Raw genomic sequence first — 19,713 nt, 5'->3', positions numbered from 1 at the left:
ATGTATATCAGCTGATGTCACAAGACCTACAAATCACCTTCAGCATTACTCTTCTCCACAAACATCCTGGCCAACCGCACCCCTGTGCTTAAATAAAGGAAGCCCTTCTGTAAACACTCACATATGACATCAATACTGGAAGAACAGGACATCCAACTCCCGATCTATTTCTCCTTTGTAATCATTGCATAAATTATTAGTTGCAACTACTATTAATTTTTATATATATATATATATATATATATATATATATATACATACATATATATATTTATATTAAAAAAAATGATTAAATTAATATTAAATTAATTATTATTAAAAAAAATATATATAATATATATTTTTTATTATTTTTTTTTAATTGAATATTTTAATATTTAATCATTTTTTTTATATAAATATATATGTATATGTGTGTGTGTATATATATGAATATATTTATATTAAAAAAATGATTAAATTATTAAAATATTCAATTATTACAAAAATAATAAATATATATTATATATAATATATATTTTTTTTAATAATTAATTTAATATTAATTTAATCATATTTTTTATATATTTATTAAAAAATATTAAATTATACTGAATGCAAGACATCCAGATAAGATGATGAGTTGTCCAAATTGTGGTACGGAAAAAACAGATCTATATCATGGGATATGGCAGTGCGAAAGGATTGAAAGATTTTGGAAACAAGTCCAAGGGGTAGTGAGTAAAATCTGGAATAGAAATGTAGAGTTAGATCCAATGGTCTGGTTATTTCACTATCAGCATCGGGAGGAGGGAGAGAAAGGGGGAGACAAGTTACCGAATCTTTTCCATGATATAGCAATGATAAGTAAAAGGGCTATTCTTCAGAAGTGGCTGAGAAGAACTGGTTAATCAATTGAAAAAAACGCTCATGTTGGAGAAGGTGATGGTGGAGAGATGTAAAGAAAGGATAACAGCAAATTTTTTCAGTAAATGGAGAAAGTTCATAAGCGTTATATGTTCTAGAGAAGAAACAATACAAATAATGTCCACATTTGTGTCTACGGAATGGTACATGAAGGAAGATCTGTCAGGGTCCCTGTGCGAGCTGAAAGTATAGCTGGCTAGAGTCTGGGCTGTGTCGCATGGAGAGGTGAGGGGGGGGGGGTGGGATAGTGTTTTTAAGTAATGTTTGTAACAAGTTATCAAGGAATGCTGAAGGGGGGTAGCGGAGACTGAATAATGGAAATATACATTGACGAAGAAGGGGAAGGAGCAAATTTGATGACTGTGACAAATATTTGATCGATAAATTGTAGAGACTATGTTATTTGATATTTTGATTTGTTGACCCTTATTTTCTTCATTGTGTACCCTTTGTTACCATTACAAGAAAAGAAATAAAATTTTGGTTTAAAAAAAAAATTATTAAATTAATATTAAAATATTAAATAATAAATTAATATTTAAAAATAAATAAATATATATGTGTGTGTGTGTGTGTGTATATATATATATATATATATATATATATATATATAATATATATATAATATATATATATATATATAATATATATATATATATACACATACAATATATAATATTTTTTTATTTTCTGTCTCTTTAGAAAAACAGTAAAAGGTAAAGATTAAAAATAAATTTCAACTTACTGGCTGATCTTTCATTTTTGAAATCTGTATTCAGTGAAGACCAAATGTTACATTACTGAGATAGGAGATGGCAGTTGGTGCTTATTAGATTCTATGTAGAAGGGGAGGGGGAATGAGGGGAAGCTCTTCTTCTTGCTTCTCCCGCCTCCTCCCCTCTTCTGTCTATATAGAATTTTAGTAGTAACTGCCATCTCCTATATAAGTAACATAACATTTGATTTTCACTGAATACATTTTACTCTGGAATTGAACATTTTGAAAATGATTGATTAGTTCTGACAGAGAAGCAGATTTATCTGATAAGAAGCACAGTGGAACCTTGGATTACGAGCATATTTGGTTCCAGGACTCTGCTCTTAAACCAAGTTACTCTTATATCAAAGCAAATTTTCCCATAGGAAATAATTGAAACACACACAATGCGTTCCACAACCCAAAAATATTTACTGTATTTATACAAACTTATTACAGTCACACAAAATAATGTACTGTACTCATATAAAATTATTACACTACACTAATACAAAAAACAGTACAGTAAAAAACATATAAAGCAAATTAAGCTGCTCATTAGCTTACAATAGAATTGTTGGTGTGCGGGAGGTACAATAGAGAGAAAATATGATGTATGAATATGACAACCTTTATTCTAATACAATACACAAAAATACACCCCCCCAAATCTATTCTCTCCAAAATAAGAGCAGAACTAAGCCAAATGTGGGGTAGGAATACTGCCCAGGCAGATTACAGAACAAGCCATGTGCTGCACTGGTTAGAAAAAGAAAGTACAATACTGTATCCACAAGTGCAAATTGATAGACATGTGTACCGTCCCCGTGCTAGCAGCCAGGCTGCTTGGATCCGGATCTGCGGTGGCTCGAGTGGTCTCCGGACCCGGGGGTCGTGCGGCCAATCGAATTAAAGGGGAAGATATTCCGTAACCAAGAAGGAGGTGGATATTGCACAGAAGGGCAGATTGCACAATACCCTGTGACGTGAAAATGACGGTTATGCTGTAAATGTACTCAAGGAAATTTAGACATAAAGGGGGAATCCGAGCTTTAGACACAGGCTGCTCATTTAAGACTATTAGTATGAGCAAGCACTACCATGCTCGGTACTCATAATGGTGAGCGAGCACTACCATGCACAGGAGCTCAATACTTGTAACGATGAGTGGGCACTACCCTGCTCGAGTGCTCGGTACTCGTACTGATGAGTGGGCACTACCATGCTCAGGTGTTCAGTATTGGAATGATGATGGAGTACTATCATGCTCAAGCACTCGATACTCGCACTGATGAGCGAGCACTATCATGTTTGGGTGCTCGGTACTCGTATTGAGCAGCTGGACGCAACTCAAGTACAGAGTATAATGGAAGTCAATGGGAAATCTTCGGGACAAATGCTTGAGTTCCCCAATGACTTCCATTATACCCCGTACACAAGTTGTGCCTGCCCGAGCGTCTGACTGCTCAATACAAGTACTAAGCATGGCAGTACCCGCTCATCATTACAAGTACCGAGCATGGTAGTGTTCACTTAGCACAAAAGACTGTCACTATGACCATATCATAAGATCCAAATAGGGAACGTGTGACACCCTGGACTAGCCAGGGGGTCACAGATAGGCCCTTACACTACACCTGTCCCCCAAAAAGGTACCATCTGTCACCAAAAACCCTGAGTCACCTTCATCTGTACCAGACGTCCACACCCGGGGACGGAGTCAGGCGGTTGGCCATGCCCACCGAAGAGGATTGATGGGCAGGGGCAGGGAAAACAAGACAGTGAAGAGAGTTGAGTTCAGTTGAGTTGGAGAGAGGACAGTGAGTGGAGAGGAGTGAGCAGAGAGTCGAGAAAAGGAGAAGTCTATCAGGGCCTAGGTTGGAGCCTAGGGACCCTGTGGCCAGGAGACATGCAGTGGTGGCTGTGACGACATGGACTCTCATGGGTTAAAGTTTCTTAACATTCAGCCAGACTATTGTTCTTATGTGTGCTAAGTCATGTTTGCTTAGCTATTGTTCTCCAGACTTTTCCAGTAATCATTGTATTGTAGTTGTGTATTGATAATGTAATTACCTGAGTAGCCATTGTCTAGTCGGTGACTTGCCGACTCCATGTAGATATACTGAGTCTTTCTATGCACATCATTTAAATGAACATTATCCATGCAGCTTGAAATTCATCCAATGGGAGAAGCAATCTTGTCCAACCAATCGATGAGGACGCAGTGTATCCTAAGAGAAGGTTATGGCTATAAAAGGCATTTCTTTAAGCCACCAGGTTGATGAAGGTTGATGGATGCTGATGGATCCAGTCTAGGCTCTCATGAGCTGACTAGAGGATCAGGATATCTTATGGCTTCAATCTAAGGGCTCCGGTTCCGGTTGGAGACCATATCCACAGCCTAGGGATTTCGACTCCGGCTGCCAGGATTGTAACATCATACCAGGACTACCGAAGGAGGACACTCAGGTTGGGACAGTTCAGTCACCTGTTACAGACTTTGCAGACCTCAGCCAGCTTCCTAAATCTGGCATTATTCCTTTCTCGGTGGGTGCCCGCCAAAAGCGGGGTGCTGCTGGATTTGAGTAAATAGCCCTGGAACCTCTGAGGCAAGGACATTCTAAATCCCTGGTGAGCCAGCGGAAGGGTGAGACTCTGTTACCTGTTACATTTGTGTGTTTTGCTGGTTATGTGTTATGTGCCGTTAATTGTTTGGGGATCCAATAAAGTCTAATTATTGTGGTTCCTTCACCCTGTGTTGTCTGAGTAGTGTTACGCCCACGGTTAAGGAGGCCGGCATTCAGTTGGGATGAGCCCTGAGCCACGCTGTCTTTCTAAAGGCGGCGGGTTTTAGTGGACGAGAGCACCCACTGAGCCCTGTGTCTCCACAGTGGCCATCTGCAGGAGGCCGGGAGTAGAACCGGCGGAACCATCAAGGCACCAGGGCAGGGTATCAGCCCGCCGGTACCGAATCAGGGAGTCAAACCGAAACCAGAGCACCAGGAAAGGGTACTCAGACCCCGTACAAGGCCCAGAATCAACTGGACCAAGTCAAATTAACTGATTGCGGTCTGGACTATAGGTCCATTCTCACCCCAAGTCCCGAGAGAAGGCAACAGCCCACCGAGGGGGATAGGAAGCCACCGCCCAGGCACCAAGATCCCACGGGCCATTTGCCTGCGGGCAACAGGGCTCCTCCGGCATCTACAAGTCGGGAAGCGGACTACCGGTGCTCAGGCATAGTAGTCACACAGAAGAGGGAACGATCCGGCACAGACTCTTCTATGGTAAAAACATTATATTCTTTATTCCAAGCATTAAAAAAGACGATGTGGAGACCAAAACGGTGTGCAAGCAGGGAAAGGAACTTTACGCGTTTCGAACTACTAGTTCCTTTCCCTGCTTGTACACCGTTTTGGTCTCCACATCGTCTTTTTTAATGCTTGGAATAAAGAATATAATGTTTTTACCATAGAAGAGTCTGTGCCGGATCCTTCCCTCTTCTGCTCTTCCTCATAGTATTAGCGGCTGGGACCTGCCGGTGGATACTGAGCACTTGCGAATGCAACAACCCAGGCTACAGGTGAGCTGAAATCCTTTCCTCTTGCATAGTAGTCACACAGCTTACAGAGGTGCAGGGAAAGACGGACACCATCAACCCGAGTAGGGAGAACAACGCAGCCAGCTACGGGCACCGACCACCATCCCGTTTTTGGTTTACCAGTGACTGCAATGTGTTTCTTCAGAGTGAGTACACTAGTGCCCTCGGGCACCGCACCACGCTACACCGCCCGGCTCTGCATCCCTCTGGCAGCTCCATCTCACCCCCAGTGGGCCCCGGGTCCCACATTCCCTAACCACGGAGGGGTCAACACCTAGCTGCGCCACATCACCGCACCCGGGCGCCACCCACCATCATCAGTAGCGGTGGTACCAACCATCACCATAACCCGTGGGTGGCGTCACAAACAATCTCCAAAGCGGCCCTGGCCGCGCACCCACCCGATCACCAAAACCACCCCTTCACAGAGCGACGTGACCCCCGGTCCGGGGATGCTCGAGCCACCGACACTCACCCGAGCCCGGACCCGAGCGGCTCGGCAGCAGCAGCCGAGCGCGGGGCAGTACAAACGCAATGCCCGGACCGACCATGGATCTCCTAAAAGCTTCATGAATTTATAGGATGTTAATCAAAAAATACCTTAAAAAGGAATAGGTGTCTTTTTGTCTTTAAAAATAATTTTTATTCAGAAGTTTTAGTTAAAATTACATCAAATACTTATTCATGAACACTAATATAAAGGACAGGATCAAATACCCATAATGGAGCAGCAGCGGTTAAACCAAAAGTTGCAACCCCTTAATTTTAAGACCAAATCATATATAATACCATAAATTTAAGGCTTACAAAAAAATAGAGCATAAAGTGCAAAGTGCTTTTTCATTATGTATACCGCTAAATAATTATGGTAAAAAAAGGCATTGAATGAGATTGGCTGTTATAATGAAAGTGCCGGTGAACTACAATATGTATTGCTAAATTCAATATACCTTAGAGATGGTCAGGGTTGTTCAGTGTGCCGCATATATCCCGACGCGCGTTTCAGCGTACTTTCTTCAGGGGATGCTGAGAGGGAATGAGACTAGGGTTCTTAAATACCCTGTTTGATTCACTAGTGACCGCCCGTAATGGAGAACAGCTGCTAGTTCCGACTGCGGGATTTTAACGGTGCATATACAACATGACAACCATCACTAAAAGTGATCACGGCCCGCCAGACATGAAGCACGTGGCAAGCCGCGTCGTCAAGGTAACAGACGACTCGAGATGTCAGCGCTCCCACTCGCCGGCGGAAAGCAGAGATCCGTGAATGGAGCATGTATATAATGCACACTCTCCCGTAATCCAGAAGACAGCATGTTGGAAGTTCGTGCTACAAAGTAGGACATATACGGATTGCTAAGAACAATATATAAAATTTATAATATGTGAGAGATATTACCTAGATATTAATTGTGAAGTGTGAGAAGTATATAATATAGTGAGGGAAAGACATACCGTATTTTATGAAGTGTGGAATAACTTTGGTCTTGGTGATAATTATTTAAATATTTCCAAATGTAAAAAATTGGTGATAACGATAATATGCATGTCAAAGCAAAAAAGTGCCAATGTATCACCTTTGCGATACATTCTAATCTTTAACAAATGATTAAATATTTCCTGAAAGAAAAATTAGTGATAACAATAATGTACATGTCAGTGCATAAAAGTGCCAATATATCAATTTTGTGATGCTTTGCAAAGAATGATAAAATTAAAAATAAAAATAAGTGAAATGTCCATATTTGCTTAAGGAGCCACAAAAATAATAAAAAGCTCCCTGCTGTCCTCAGCTCATTATTGATGTCTTCTTTTTTATTCTTTTCTTTCTTTTTCATTGTTGGTTGCAAATTTTCTTGACACATAAACAGCCGGAAATTCTATTCAATGGCGAGTCACCCAAAGAAAAAGGGCGGTAAGTGAATTCTATAAATAAATAAAATCAATTAATTTTTATTCATTAAAAATTGCATAATAACGCTAAAACCCTATAAAGAATATAAATAACCCCCCCTAAAAGAATGTCTTATCCAAAACAATTTAGTTATGTTATATGGTTATGTGAATCATTCTGTATTTCCAAACATAAATGCATATGTGCATGTGCAGAATTACGCCTCCAATTGAAAGCGCCCATGCAAATGCACATATACAAATGCGCACATATGGAGCCTATACCAACTATAAAAATGTATTTAGTTCCTACAAAAATGCCCCGAAACCAAAATTCTCATTTAAGCCCCGCGGAGCAACACTGTTTAGTCTGTAAATCCATTTACTCTCTGTGCGGGCTAATGTTTTTTTCATGCAGCCCCCTCTAACTCCCATACTAACCTGATCAATTGCCTTTGCCTTAAGAAGACTCGAATCTGAATTGTGATGGTAAAAAAAGTGCTTAGCAATTGTTTTGAGCTGTGAGGGGTCCTCTATTTCTTTCCCTTTTTCGATGTCCCTTATGTGTTCACGTATGGGAATGCGTAGCTCTCTGGATGTGAGGCCGACATAAATCTTTTTACAGGGGCACTCACTCTGCTACGTACACAACTCCTTTTGAGGCACAATTCAAAAATTGTCTGATTTGAAAAATTTGGGAAAAATCCGCATTATGAAAATCTTTGCTTTTCATCATATTGGGACAAGCTTTGCAATGTCCGCAAGGAAAAAATCCTGTGGTCGTCAGCCAATTGCTCTGTTTTTTATTCTAAAGGCCCCGTCACACTAAGCAACATCGCTAGCAACATCGCTGCTAACGAACAACTTTTGTGACGTTGCTAGCGATGTTGCTGTGTGACATCCAGCAACAACCTGGCCCCTGCTGTGAGGTCGTTGGTTGTTGCTGAATGTCCTGGGCCATTTAGTTGTTGCTGTCCCGCTGTGAAGCACAGATCGCTGTGTGTGACAGCGAGACAGCAACAACTAAATGTGCAGGCAGCAGGAGCCGGCTTCTGCGGAGGCTGGTAACCAATGTAAACATCGGGTAACCAAGAAGCCCTGTCCTTGGTTACCCGATATTTACCTTTGTTACCAGCCTCCTCCGCTCTCACTGTCAGTGCCGGCTCCTGCTCTGTGCACATGTAGCTGCAGCACACATCGGGTTAATTAACCCGATGTGTGCTGTAACTAGGAGAGCAGGGAGCCAGCGCTCAGTGTGCGCTGCCCCCTACTCTCTGCACGTGTAGCTCCGTGCGGTGGTAACCAAGGTAAATATCGGGTTGGTTACCCGATATTTACCTTAGTTACCAAGCGCAGCATCTTCCACGCGGCGCTGGGGGCTTGGCGCTGGGGGCTTGTCACTGGTTGCTGGTGAGCTCACCAGCAACTTGTGTAGCGACGCTCCAGCGATCCCTGCCAGGTCAGGTTGCTGGTGGGATCGCTGGAGCGTCGCAGTGTGACATCTCACCAGCAACCTCCTAGCAACTTACCAGCGATCCCTATCGTTGTTGGGATCGCTGGTAAGTTGCTTAGTGTGACGGTACCTTTACTGGGATCAAAGTGGCTGTGCACCAAAATGTCACGTAAATTCTTCGATCTGCGAGCCGTGATTTGTGGATGAGGGGGAAGACACTTATTTAAAATGGGATCACTAAGTAGAATGGGCCAATGTTTTTTGATTATAGAGCTGAAATCCCTCCATTGTTTATTATAATCAGCTATTAATCTGACTCCATTCTCAGGGGTTCTAGTTTTAAGAGATGGTTTATAAAGAAGATTATTCCTGTCCATTCTTTTTGCTTTATTATATGCTTCCCTAATCCTCTTCCTACTATATCCTCTTTCTTCAAATCTTTGCTGTAAACTTTCGGAATGCTTTTCAAAAAATTGGTTAGTGGAGCAAATTCTTCTGGCACGTATAAACTGCCCAGTGGGGATTCCTTTTATAGTAGCCGGAGGATGGGAGGAATCAGCCTTGAGGAGGGAATTGATTGCAGTGGGCTTACGGTAGATCTCAGTAGCTATGTCACCATTATCCAAAGTGGATATGCTTATGTCTAGGAATTCAATCTTCCTTCCAAAATGGTAAGTTTCATATTGATGGTGTTACTGTTGAGGTTCAACATGAATTTTTCAAGATCAGGAATTGTACCTTCCCAAACAAAGAGGACATCATCAATGTACCTCATCCATTGATGCACCTGTTCACTACCCGATAATGGTTCGCTAATGAATATTTCCCTTTCCCAGGCCCCCAAAAAGAAATTTGCATAAGAAGATGCACAAGAAGCACCCATGGCGGTACCTTGTTTTTGTAAGTATACCTGTTTATGAAAATAAAAACAATTGTGTGTCAAAATGAATTCTAGGAGTAAAAGAATCAATTCCGATAAGCCAGGGTCTATGTTGCCATTGTTGAGAAACCAGGCAATTGCTTTAAGGCCATCATGATGCCGTATAGAGGTATAAAGAGCCTCAATGTCAGCCGTGACCAAGATCATATTCTCTGTCAAATTCAACTGATCTAACCGTTGGAGGGCCATGGTGGTATCCCTCAAATAAGATGGCAAAGTATTGACCAGCGGTTTAAGAAAGTGGTCTATTGTTTGGCAAATCACTTCATTGAGACAATCATTACCCGATACAATGGGCCTGCCCGGGGAATCTTGTAAATTTTTGTGCACCTTGGGAATGATGTAAAAAGTGGGAAGTTTAGGGTTTAATAGACGGAAATATCTGACCATCTCCTCAGGAATTAACCCTGCTTCATGGGCTTTTTGAAGTATATCCAATAATTCTGTCTTAAAAGATGGAAGGGGATTTTGTGGTAATTTGGCGTAACAATCCCTATCCTCTAGTAAGGTATGGGCTTGTTTCATGTATAGATGGTTAGGCCAAATTACCACATTACCCCCCTTATCCGCCTGTTTGAAAACAACATCATCCCAATTCCTCAACTCTTTGAGGGCTTGTTGTTCCTCTTTCTTTAAATTGTGTGACCACGAGGGTTGTTTGGCTAGATCCTCTATATCATTAGTGACCATTTTAGTGAAAATATCTATCGAAGGACAAATACTTAGTGAAGGGAATGTTTTAGATTTATGGAACAAATGTGTGGGAAATTTACTGACCTCAGTAGTAGATTCATTTTCATCAAGAAGGGATTCCAAAGTAGCCAAGGCTCTCAATTCCTCTCTAGTTTGAAATATATCATTAGATTTGAAATGTAGTTTTTTGAGGAGAACCTTCCTGGCAAACAGGTGAATATCCTTGATAGTTAGGAAAGGATCTAAAGAACGGGCAGGAGAAAAAGTTAGGCCCATACTTAATAAATTATATTGTGCATCACTCAAGATATGTTCAGATAAATTTATCACCTTATTATGTTCTCTTGGTTGTTTATGTTTGTTCATACTTCTGAATTGGGGAAAATTTTTTCTTTTACCAGATTGTCTAGTGGTAGGACCATGTGCCACACTTGCCTCATGATCACTAGTCGAGGTATATCCTTCACCAACTGAGCTAGTCGAAGTCAAAGAGCCTCGGCGTGTTTGAGGGTTAATTTGAGGAAGTTTTTTGTATTGCCATCTAAAGATTTTCTTATTCTCATAATCTTGGATATCCCTAGAGAATTTTTTCTTCTTGTTAGTGCTGCTGTCCTGCTCCCACTTTTCTAGGTCCTTATCAATTTCTTTGCTATGATTTTCAAAAGTTTCTTTATCCATATTATTCTGCAAAGTGGCTTCAATTTTGCAAATATCTTCTTCAATTTCCTGTAAAGCCTGGTTATTATGTTCATTTATGATTTGTAAAAAAGCAAGAGAACAATTATTGGCGGTTTCTATCCATTTCTGTAAAAGGTTTTCATTTTTAAATTCAAAAGTCGGAAAAAGTTGGATTCTCAGACCCCTTGGTATAATTTTGCGTGAGATATAGCTATCTAATGTGGTTATCGTCCACCACATTCTGGTTTTTCTATGCAAGGCATTTTTATAGGATTTGATGGTCTCTTTATTGGATAAAGACAATTCATTAAAATCATGGGCAGATCCCTGTCCAAATAGATCCGTGGCTTTAATTTTCCAGTTTAATTCCCTGGTTTTCATATCCATTTTCCACATTTTGGAAACGAAAAATAATTCTGTTATGCAAACAGAAAATAGGAATGATTAATCAAAATTCCGTACAAATCCACCTTGAATTATAATGTTAATCAAAAAATACCTTAAAAAGGAATAGGTGTCTTTTTATCTTTAAAAATAATTTTTATTCAGAAGTTTTAGTTAAAATTACATCAAATACTTATTCATGAACACTAATATAAAGGACAGGATCAAATACCCATAATGGAGCAGCAGCGGTTAAACCAAAAGTTGCAACCCCTTAATTTTAAGACCAAATCATATATAATACCATAAATTTAAGGCTTACAAAAGAATAGAGCATAAAGTGCAAAGTGCTTTTTCATTATGTATACCGCTAAATAATTATGGTAAAAAAAGGCATTGAATGAGATTGGCTGTTATAATGAAAGTGCCGGTGAACTACAATATGTATTGCTAAATTCAATATACCTTAGAGATGGTCAGGGTTGTTCAGTGTGCCGCATATATCCCGACGCGCGTTTCAGCGTACTTTCTTCAGGGGATGCTGAGAGGGAATGAGACTAGGGTTCTTAAATACCCTGTTTGATTCACTAGTGACCGCCCGTAATGGAGAACAGCTGCTAGTTCCGACTGCGGGATTTTAACGGTGCATATACAACATGACAACCATCACTAAAAGTGATCACTGCCCGCCGGACATGAAGCACGTGGCAATCACGGGGAGCAAAACACAAAAACGGAAAGTGCCCCGGGGCTGAAGGGGTTAAAGATCCAGAATACGAACTACCCCTTTTCATTTGGTAATGGTTTGCAGGGGAAATTTGAAACCCCAGAATCATGGATACCAAATCATACTAGACGTCTTCCTACCCTACTTATCATATAACACTTTAAGGGTACTTTCACACTTGCGTTTATTTCCTTCCGTTACAATCCGCCCTTTTGGAAAACAGCGGAATCCGTTAACGGATTCCGCTGTTTCCCATAGACTTGTATGGGTGACGGATTGTACCAAAAGGACCTGCGTTGCTTCCGCTGGGCGACGCTCCGTTGCTTCCGCCCAGCGGGAGGAACGCAGCATGTAACGTTATTTTGAGCAGCGGAATCCTCTGGATTCCACTGCGCATGCTCTTTTTTTTTTTAAATCAAACTTTATTTTGGCTCGCGGTGGCCGAACGTTCAGCTGAGCGCCCGGCCGTCGGCAAGCGACAGCGCTCAGCTGAGCGACCGGCCACCGGCATGCCCGGCTGCCGGCAAGTCACAGCGCTCAGCTGATCACCCGGCGGCCGGCTGCAGGGAGCGATCAGCTGATCACCCGGCGGCCGGCTGCAGGGAGCGATCAGCTGATCACCTGGCGGTCGGCTGCAGGGAGCGATCAGCTGATCACCTGGCGGTCGGCTGCAGGGAGCGATCAGCTGATCACCCGGCGGTCGGCTGCAGGGAGCGATCAGCTGATCACCTGGCGGCCGGCTACTGGGAGCGATCAGCTGATCACCCGGCGGCCGGCGGCAGGGAACGATCAGCTGATCACCCGGCGGTCGGCTGCAGGGAGCGATCAGCTGATCACCCGGCGGCCGGCTACTGGGAGCGATCAGCTGATCGTTTACAATAGTCTGCCGCTGGTAAAACTGTAAAAAAAATTAAAAAAAAATCAAAACGAATTGCGTTGTTTTGCAGCATCCGTTGCATCCGTTGTGCCACTATATGCAACACATCCGTTGCATCCGTTACACAATGCAATGCAACGGATACCGTTCAACGCAAGTGTGAAAGTACCCTTAGCCGTCATAATGAACAGTGTCCTAACTTCTCTCTCAATTTCAACTCAAGTTTAAAGGGAACGAACCAGCAGGATTTTCATATATAAAGCCAGTGCTATACTGGCGCTAGGATGCTGAATGTAAGCATAGCTTCTGTTACGAGATTGGAGGTTTTATTTCAGAAATATTTGCAAGTTCCAGCAATGCCCTGCTATTTGATTGACAGGTGCAACAGGAAGGGAATATGTGGGTCAGGTCTTGCTATCTATTCCCGCCCGTCTGCTTGGACAGGTGGAGGAAGGCCAGGCAGACATACAGGGTCGGGAATAGATAGCAAGACCCTACCCACATATTCCCTTCCTGTTGCACCTGTCAATCAAATAGCAGTGCATTGCTGGAACTTTACTTACACATATTTTTTAAATAAAACATCCAATCTCTGAACAAAAGCTATACTTACATTCAGCATCCTAGCCCTACTATAGCACTGGCTTTACTTTATATAAGAAAATCTTGATGGTTGGTTCCCTTTAAAGGCCCGTACGCATTATATTAAACCTCTCTATATCGGCTGACAGATAATGTGAATAGGGGCCTCCGGACTATCTCCACACAGGTGATGTCCAGAGAAGAGGACATCATCAGCGGTCACCACTGGCCTGGGAGGAAACGAATAACTGGACATTTTGAACCTAAAAACATTACACCCTCACTCTCTGTGTTTTTGGGGTTTTTTTTGCGAAAGCTCCTAAATTTCAAAATGGTGAAATAATGATGAGTAATTTACTTTTTTTTTTTTTTTGCAGAGTGACACCAACATACTTGGATCGGATATTATACATTTATATATATATATATTTTTTTTTTGTTTTAAAAAAAAAACAAACAAAAAAAAACAACCTTTTGTCCATTTTCTGTTTCCTATTAACTTGATAGTGGCTGATCTGCAAAGCCAGCCATAGACCAAGCACAAGAGAATAGGACCACTTTAAAGGAAATCTGTCAGCAGGTTTTTGCTATGTAATCTGAAGACAACATGAAGTAGAGGTTAAAAAACAGATTTCAGCAATTCCTCTCTTACCAAGGTTCATGCTGTTTGCCTGCAATGTTTGTTTTAGTACCAGGAGATTATCATTCCTGCACTACCTTGCCTCACTCTGGTTGATCCTCCAGGATGTCGCGGCTACTATGGCTGGATTTTTAATTTTGCCTTAATAAAGATTGTATGTTTTATCCTACCTATACTATGCAGTTTTTGGAGATTTGCCCTCTTCTGGTTGCCTCACTCCTCACAGTCTGACACGCCCCCACTGTGATTAGCAGTTCACTGTCTATAGATATTGTTTATATAGAGCCTGGTGTGGGTGGGAGCAGCTTTTTCAGCTGCATTGCTAAATCTAAAAACTCTGATGGTGTCAGAACAGCGGCACCCAGTAATCTAAGCCATACATCAATGGATTCAGGGTCTCTTTGTCTACATCGTGCTGCTTTCAGATGAAGTAGAAAAAACCTGATGACAAATTCCCTTTAAGGATTGCTGATTAACAAGGCCAACAGCACTATATAGAAAATTCACAAAAGACACTTTCCACATTTATAAAATGCATCTTTGGTAGAGATGAGCACATAAATGTGCAGGACTCTGATCCAGAAGCCATTGGAGACCACCCTGTACCTGCTAGAATTCTCGATGCCTCTCCTTATATGTAGGCCCGGTGAGACATGGCAAATATGGTGTCCAGCTGGGCCTACTGATCAGCAGAGGCTCAGAGATTGGCGGCAGGTAGGGGGCTGTTCGCACAGCTCTCTTAGGGGTCCTGGCCATCGATTTGCTCATTTGTAATCTCCAGCTATTGTAACACAACAGAACAAGCCCCTTGAAGGGTGAAGTCCTGTCCATCCTTTATTCTGGAGGTACAAATAGTAGCGCTACAATCGTATTTTTCACTTTATAAGACGCACCGGAATATAAGACGCACCCCAAACTTAGACATAAAAAAAGGTAAAAAAAGGAACATGGGGTCTGTCTTATACTCCGGTGTTCTCTTACCGGAGGGGGGCAGCAGTGGTGGTGAAGCGGGGTCACAGGTGGCACAGGTTGTGCTGGCAGGCGCGGCAGGTCAGTGGCAGCGGGGTCCGTGGTTGCAGGTGCCGTGGCGTCCGTGGTTGCAGGCGCGGTGGCGTCCGCGGTGGCAGGATCCGTGGGGTCCGTGGTGGCGGCAGCAGCCGTGGCGGGTGAGCCGTGCAGCAGGCCGATGCAGTGAGTGTCCGCGGTCCCGGTTCAGTGGTGGCAGCGGCGGCGGCGACTGCTCAGTGGTGGCAGGGACTGCTCAGTGGTGGAGTGTGTCCGCGGTCCTGGTTCAGTGGTGGCAGCGGCGGCGACGGCTCAGTGGTGGAAGTGGCGGCGACGGCTCAGTGGTGGGAGCGGCGGCAACTGCTCAGTGGTGGCAGCGGCAGGGACTGCTCAGTGGTGGAGTGTGTCCGCGGTCCCGGTTCAGTGGTGGCGACGGCTCAGTGGTGGGAGCGGCGGCGACGGCTCAGTGGTGGGAGCGGCGGCGACGGCTCAGTGGTGGAGTGTGTCCGCGGTCCCGATTCAAGTAATGGCTCCCGGAGCAGCGCGTGCGCAGATGGAGCTCTCATCCAAGAGCTCCACCGGCGCCATCATTTGAAAGTGGGACCGCGGACAACTGGTAAGCTGCACAGCCGCCCGCCCCGCATGCACAGAGTGGCAGCCAGCAGGCTGCCCGCCCACCCTGCGTACAAGCCGCCGGGTACCTGTGCTTGCGTGCGGTGGCAGCCGGGTACCCATGGCTGTGTGCGGGCGGCAGCTGGGTGACTGTGTGAGGGCGGCAGCCGGGTACCTGTGTGAGGGCGGCAGCCGGCTGCCGCCCGCACGGGCACCCGACTGCCGCTCGCACACAGAACCCGGCTGCCGCCCGCACACAGCCATGGGTATCCGTCTGCCACCGCATGCAAGCACAGGTACCCGGCTGCCGACCCCACACAGCACCCGCTGCCGCCCGCACACAGCCACGGGTACCCGGCTGCCGCTGCACGCAAGTACAGGTACCCGGCCGCTTGCATGCAGCCACAGGCACCCGGCCGCCCGATCGCCTCAGACAGGACCCCCCCCGGTACCGCTTTATAAGACGCACCCCCCATTTTCCTCCCAAAATTTGGGGAGGAAAAGTGCATCTTATAAAGCGAAAAATACGGTAATCTGAAATCTACAGCAAATTAACAATCCGGGTCATAGGAAACACGTCCAATAAAAAATGCCGCCACTCACCGCTGAGCTTAGTAATGTGCTGATGTCTCTCCTGCAGGGTGCTACTGATGGAGGCACTAAACTCAGTGATCACCGCCATGTTGGTGGCTAGTCCATCCATTTCATCTTCCATCTTTTTGAAGTCGTTTTTCATTTTCCGGATGGTGTCTGAGGATTTAGAGCATGTCGGTCAGCGCTTTGCCCGGTGGTCGCGGGTGCATCCGATCTACACATCTGCCCGCAGCAGCGCAGTGGCCACATATCTGCTGTGTGCACCTACCTGTGGCCGAGATTAACTTATTGTAATTCTCATACACCAGAGTCTGCATGTCGCTGTCCAGCGCTCGGATCTGACGCACCATGTCAGCCTCGATGTCCATCAGCTCAGCCAGGGACTTTTCTTTTCTCAGCTGCGAAGAAATGAGGAAAATACCAGAGAAATTATCCACATATATACATTTATTTTCAAAAGCATTGTAATCAAGGATCTTTACCTTTGCCATGGCTATCTACAACAATACAGACCTTAAATTAGAGGGAATCTGTCTGCAGGTTTTTGATATGTAATCTGAGAGCAGCATAATGTAGGGGCTGAGATCCTGATTCCAGCGATGTGTCACTTACTGGGCTGCTCACTACAGATCTAAGCTCTGTATAACCCTGCCCACAGCTCTGATTGGCTACTTTCTGCTTATCAGCGGAGGGGTAGGAGTAGGACTACATAGATGCAAGCTTACTAGACATTTAGTGATAATTTCCTGGTGATAAAACAATTATTTTATCAAAACTACAGCAAGCAGCCCAGTAATTGACACATGACATTATGTTACAGTCACTTGACTGCTGCAGCCAATCACCAATAAAATGATTGTAGAATAGGAAATCATCACTTCCTCTTCCACCAAAGACCGCTGTGCGGGAGCATCAGGGTAAGGGTGGGGCGATTACAGCTTCTATCATAATTTCATATCCTTCTGCAACTTCTGCAATTTAGTTTTCAAGTTGGACAAATCCTTTACCCTCCGTGCACAATATATTGTATAGTTCTTTTGCCATGCAATATTATATATGAATAAATTATTATTATTATATACACACACAGGCTCTTTATTGTCCTGTGTATTCAATGCGATGATGTGCTCTAAGGTCATAACTTAGCTTAAATTAATACAAAAACACAGGTCAAAATGGACCATAAGAATGAGCTCACTGATGAATTCACAGTTACTTCATTCTACAGCTGGTATTAATCAGTGCACAAGGGTTATAGAGGGCACATGGTGCAAAACTTTTAATGAAAGCGAAATAGAGAAGTGATTATTAGCCCAACATACATGTTTTTAAGTAAAAAAAAAAAAATATTAACAAAAGTGGACAACCCCTTTAAGTGTCATTTCCTGTATGAGCGGCCGCCTGTATAACCTGACGGATGACGTCACACCCTCTGCGCTCAGGTGTCGTCACCTTGGTGAGGTACAGCTCCGGGTTGAAGAGCACGCCATCGATATCCGTCGGGTCCAGCGACCTCTCGCTGCTCTTCCCTTCGTCATTAATTCCATAGTACAGCTTCAGCATCCCGTGAGCCTTCCGCCTCTTCCCTTCCTCTTCCTCCATCGCAGCTGTAGTCGCCATATTCGCAAAGTAAAGCAAAACTACGTGACTCGCCCACCCCAGGGCTATGGGACACCCGGTGCCGGGCCGGACTAGTCCGGTGGTAGTCAGTGGTGGCTGGGCCCGGCTCCGTGGCCCTGGTGGGTGTCAGTAGAATATGTGGCTTGCTTGTTAATGGTTGTGTTCGTGACGCCACCTGTGGTATGCGGCTATTAAGCCGCCGCTGCTGTGTAAGGCCTCCGGGGTGATGAAGTGGCAGCAATGATGGTACTGCTCCCCACAGGTGGAGCGGTGCCCCGGGACACAGTTGGTGCTTGTAATATCTATGCAGATGGAATAACTGAGGCAACTTCAGAGGTGCAGTTCAAGTTCTTTACTCACAGTTCTTGTCAGGGCAGGCAGGACCCTTGGACTGCTGGGACCGCTGTCAGGGACCTCCGTCTTCTGGGTGATTCAGAGCGTGAAAGCCGGTACCCTCTCTCTTAGTGTCTCCTTCTCTGCTGTCTTCACTAGCCTTGCCCGAGTTTGGATGGCCCTGGCTTGGCCTCCACTACAGCCTCCAGGCTGGGGGGTCACCTGTCGGCTGATTACCCCTTTTCCAAAGGTCTGCTATGGGTTCTGGCCCTGGGAGCTTGCAACGTCCCTGGGCCTCGGTTTTTACTGTTTGGAGATTGTCTTTGCACTCCTCCAGTCTCTAGGGACCGTCCCCTGTCGCAGCTTAATCACTCCACCGATGTCAATGTGGACCAGGCCACCGCAGCCTGCAGCTACTCGTAGCGCCTCTGGGCCCTCGGCTTCGGTACCCAACAAGGACTGCTCGTGGTACCTACAGGACTACCCGCGGCCCTGCGACCCTTTCTTTCCTTCTCTTCTTTCTCCTCCTTGCCTGCTTCCAGCAGGCCTCCTCCTCCCTCCTGTCTCTCGTTCTTCTTCTCCAACTACATGCTCACTCCTCACTCTCTCACTCCCCGAGCTAACTGACTAAACTTGACCTTCCTATCTCTGTCTGCTCTCCTTGGCTCCTCCCACCTCCCCAGTTGCTAAGCTGTAACCTATGGGAGCAGGGATGGGTCTTACGGCCCCTCCCAGCATGCAGCATGGGAGGGTTGCCTGCCACTTTCCCTGGTCCTGTGTGTCCCTAGCAATGGGTGTAGTGTGGATTTACCAGGGGACCGGAGTTCACTCTCTTCCTCTCCCAGAATGGGGCATCACACCGCTAATGGGGTGCAATGACCTGTGGCGACGGAAGCCTCAGGGGCGCCACACTCCCCCACAGCAAATCCCAGCACGTCCTCGGGCTGAAAAACAACAAAAACATGTGGAGAAACTGCAAAAACATTTTTGTATGCAATAACATAAAACAGTAAAACATTTCTTCCCTTTATGGGAGGCACATATCATGAACGTTGCGAATTTCTTATAAAGAAAACTCTAAGTGTGCACTTCCAGTCCATTGCACGGTTTGGTAAATCCCCCCTAATTCTGGTAGGGGGCACAACGGGTGCAACTAATTACATTTTTGGCTACTACAAGTCCAGTAGCCCGGCAGTTCGTTTCTTTCAATCAGACAAAAGTGACATCATCAACCAGCCATTAAGTCCAATGGCCTGGTTACATAGGACATATCAACAACATACCAGCCACTAAGTCCAGTGGCCTGGTAGGACATGACACATACACTTTCACCGGAGCCCACATTCCAGTTCAGTGGCCCGGTAACACATAACATGGGGGGGTGACGTCTTCAAAAAGAATCAGGGCAGTACAGT

General features: G+C 44.5%; 1 protein-coding gene and 1 long non-coding RNA gene across 2 annotated transcripts; one reads left to right on the top strand and one right to left on the bottom strand.

Moving 5' to 3' along the window:
* The first annotated feature begins 6,395 nt into the window (after positions 1 to 6,395).
* Positions 6,396 to 14,419, top strand: LOC142254904 (uncharacterized). Its single transcript, XR_012727325.1, has 3 exons — positions 6,396 to 7,182; positions 9,450 to 9,513; positions 13,872 to 14,419. It is a non-coding gene; the product is annotated as an uncharacterized LOC142254904 (long non-coding RNA).
* Positions 14,420 to 14,592: 173 nt separating this feature from the next.
* LOC142254337 (vacuolar protein sorting-associated protein 51 homolog) lies at positions 14,593 to 17,965 on the bottom strand. Its single transcript, XM_075325383.1, has 4 exons — positions 17,798 to 17,965; positions 16,614 to 16,743; positions 16,355 to 16,501; positions 14,593 to 14,624 (listed from the first exon to the last, which is right to left on the bottom strand). The coding sequence occupies exons 1-4, from the start codon at positions 17,963 to 17,965 to the stop codon at positions 14,593 to 14,595; spliced, it is 477 nt and encodes a 158-aa protein (XP_075181498.1).
* Positions 17,966 to 19,713: the final 1,748 nt, after the last annotated feature.

This window comes from Anomaloglossus baeobatrachus, chromosome 10, assembly GCF_048569485.1.
Source record: "Anomaloglossus baeobatrachus isolate aAnoBae1 chromosome 10, aAnoBae1.hap1, whole genome shotgun sequence".
Classification (NCBI taxonomy): domain Eukaryota; kingdom Metazoa; phylum Chordata; class Amphibia; order Anura; family Aromobatidae; genus Anomaloglossus; species Anomaloglossus baeobatrachus.
Note: the sequence above shows the minus strand (reverse complement) of the source record. Positions and strands in the feature narration are given on the sequence as shown.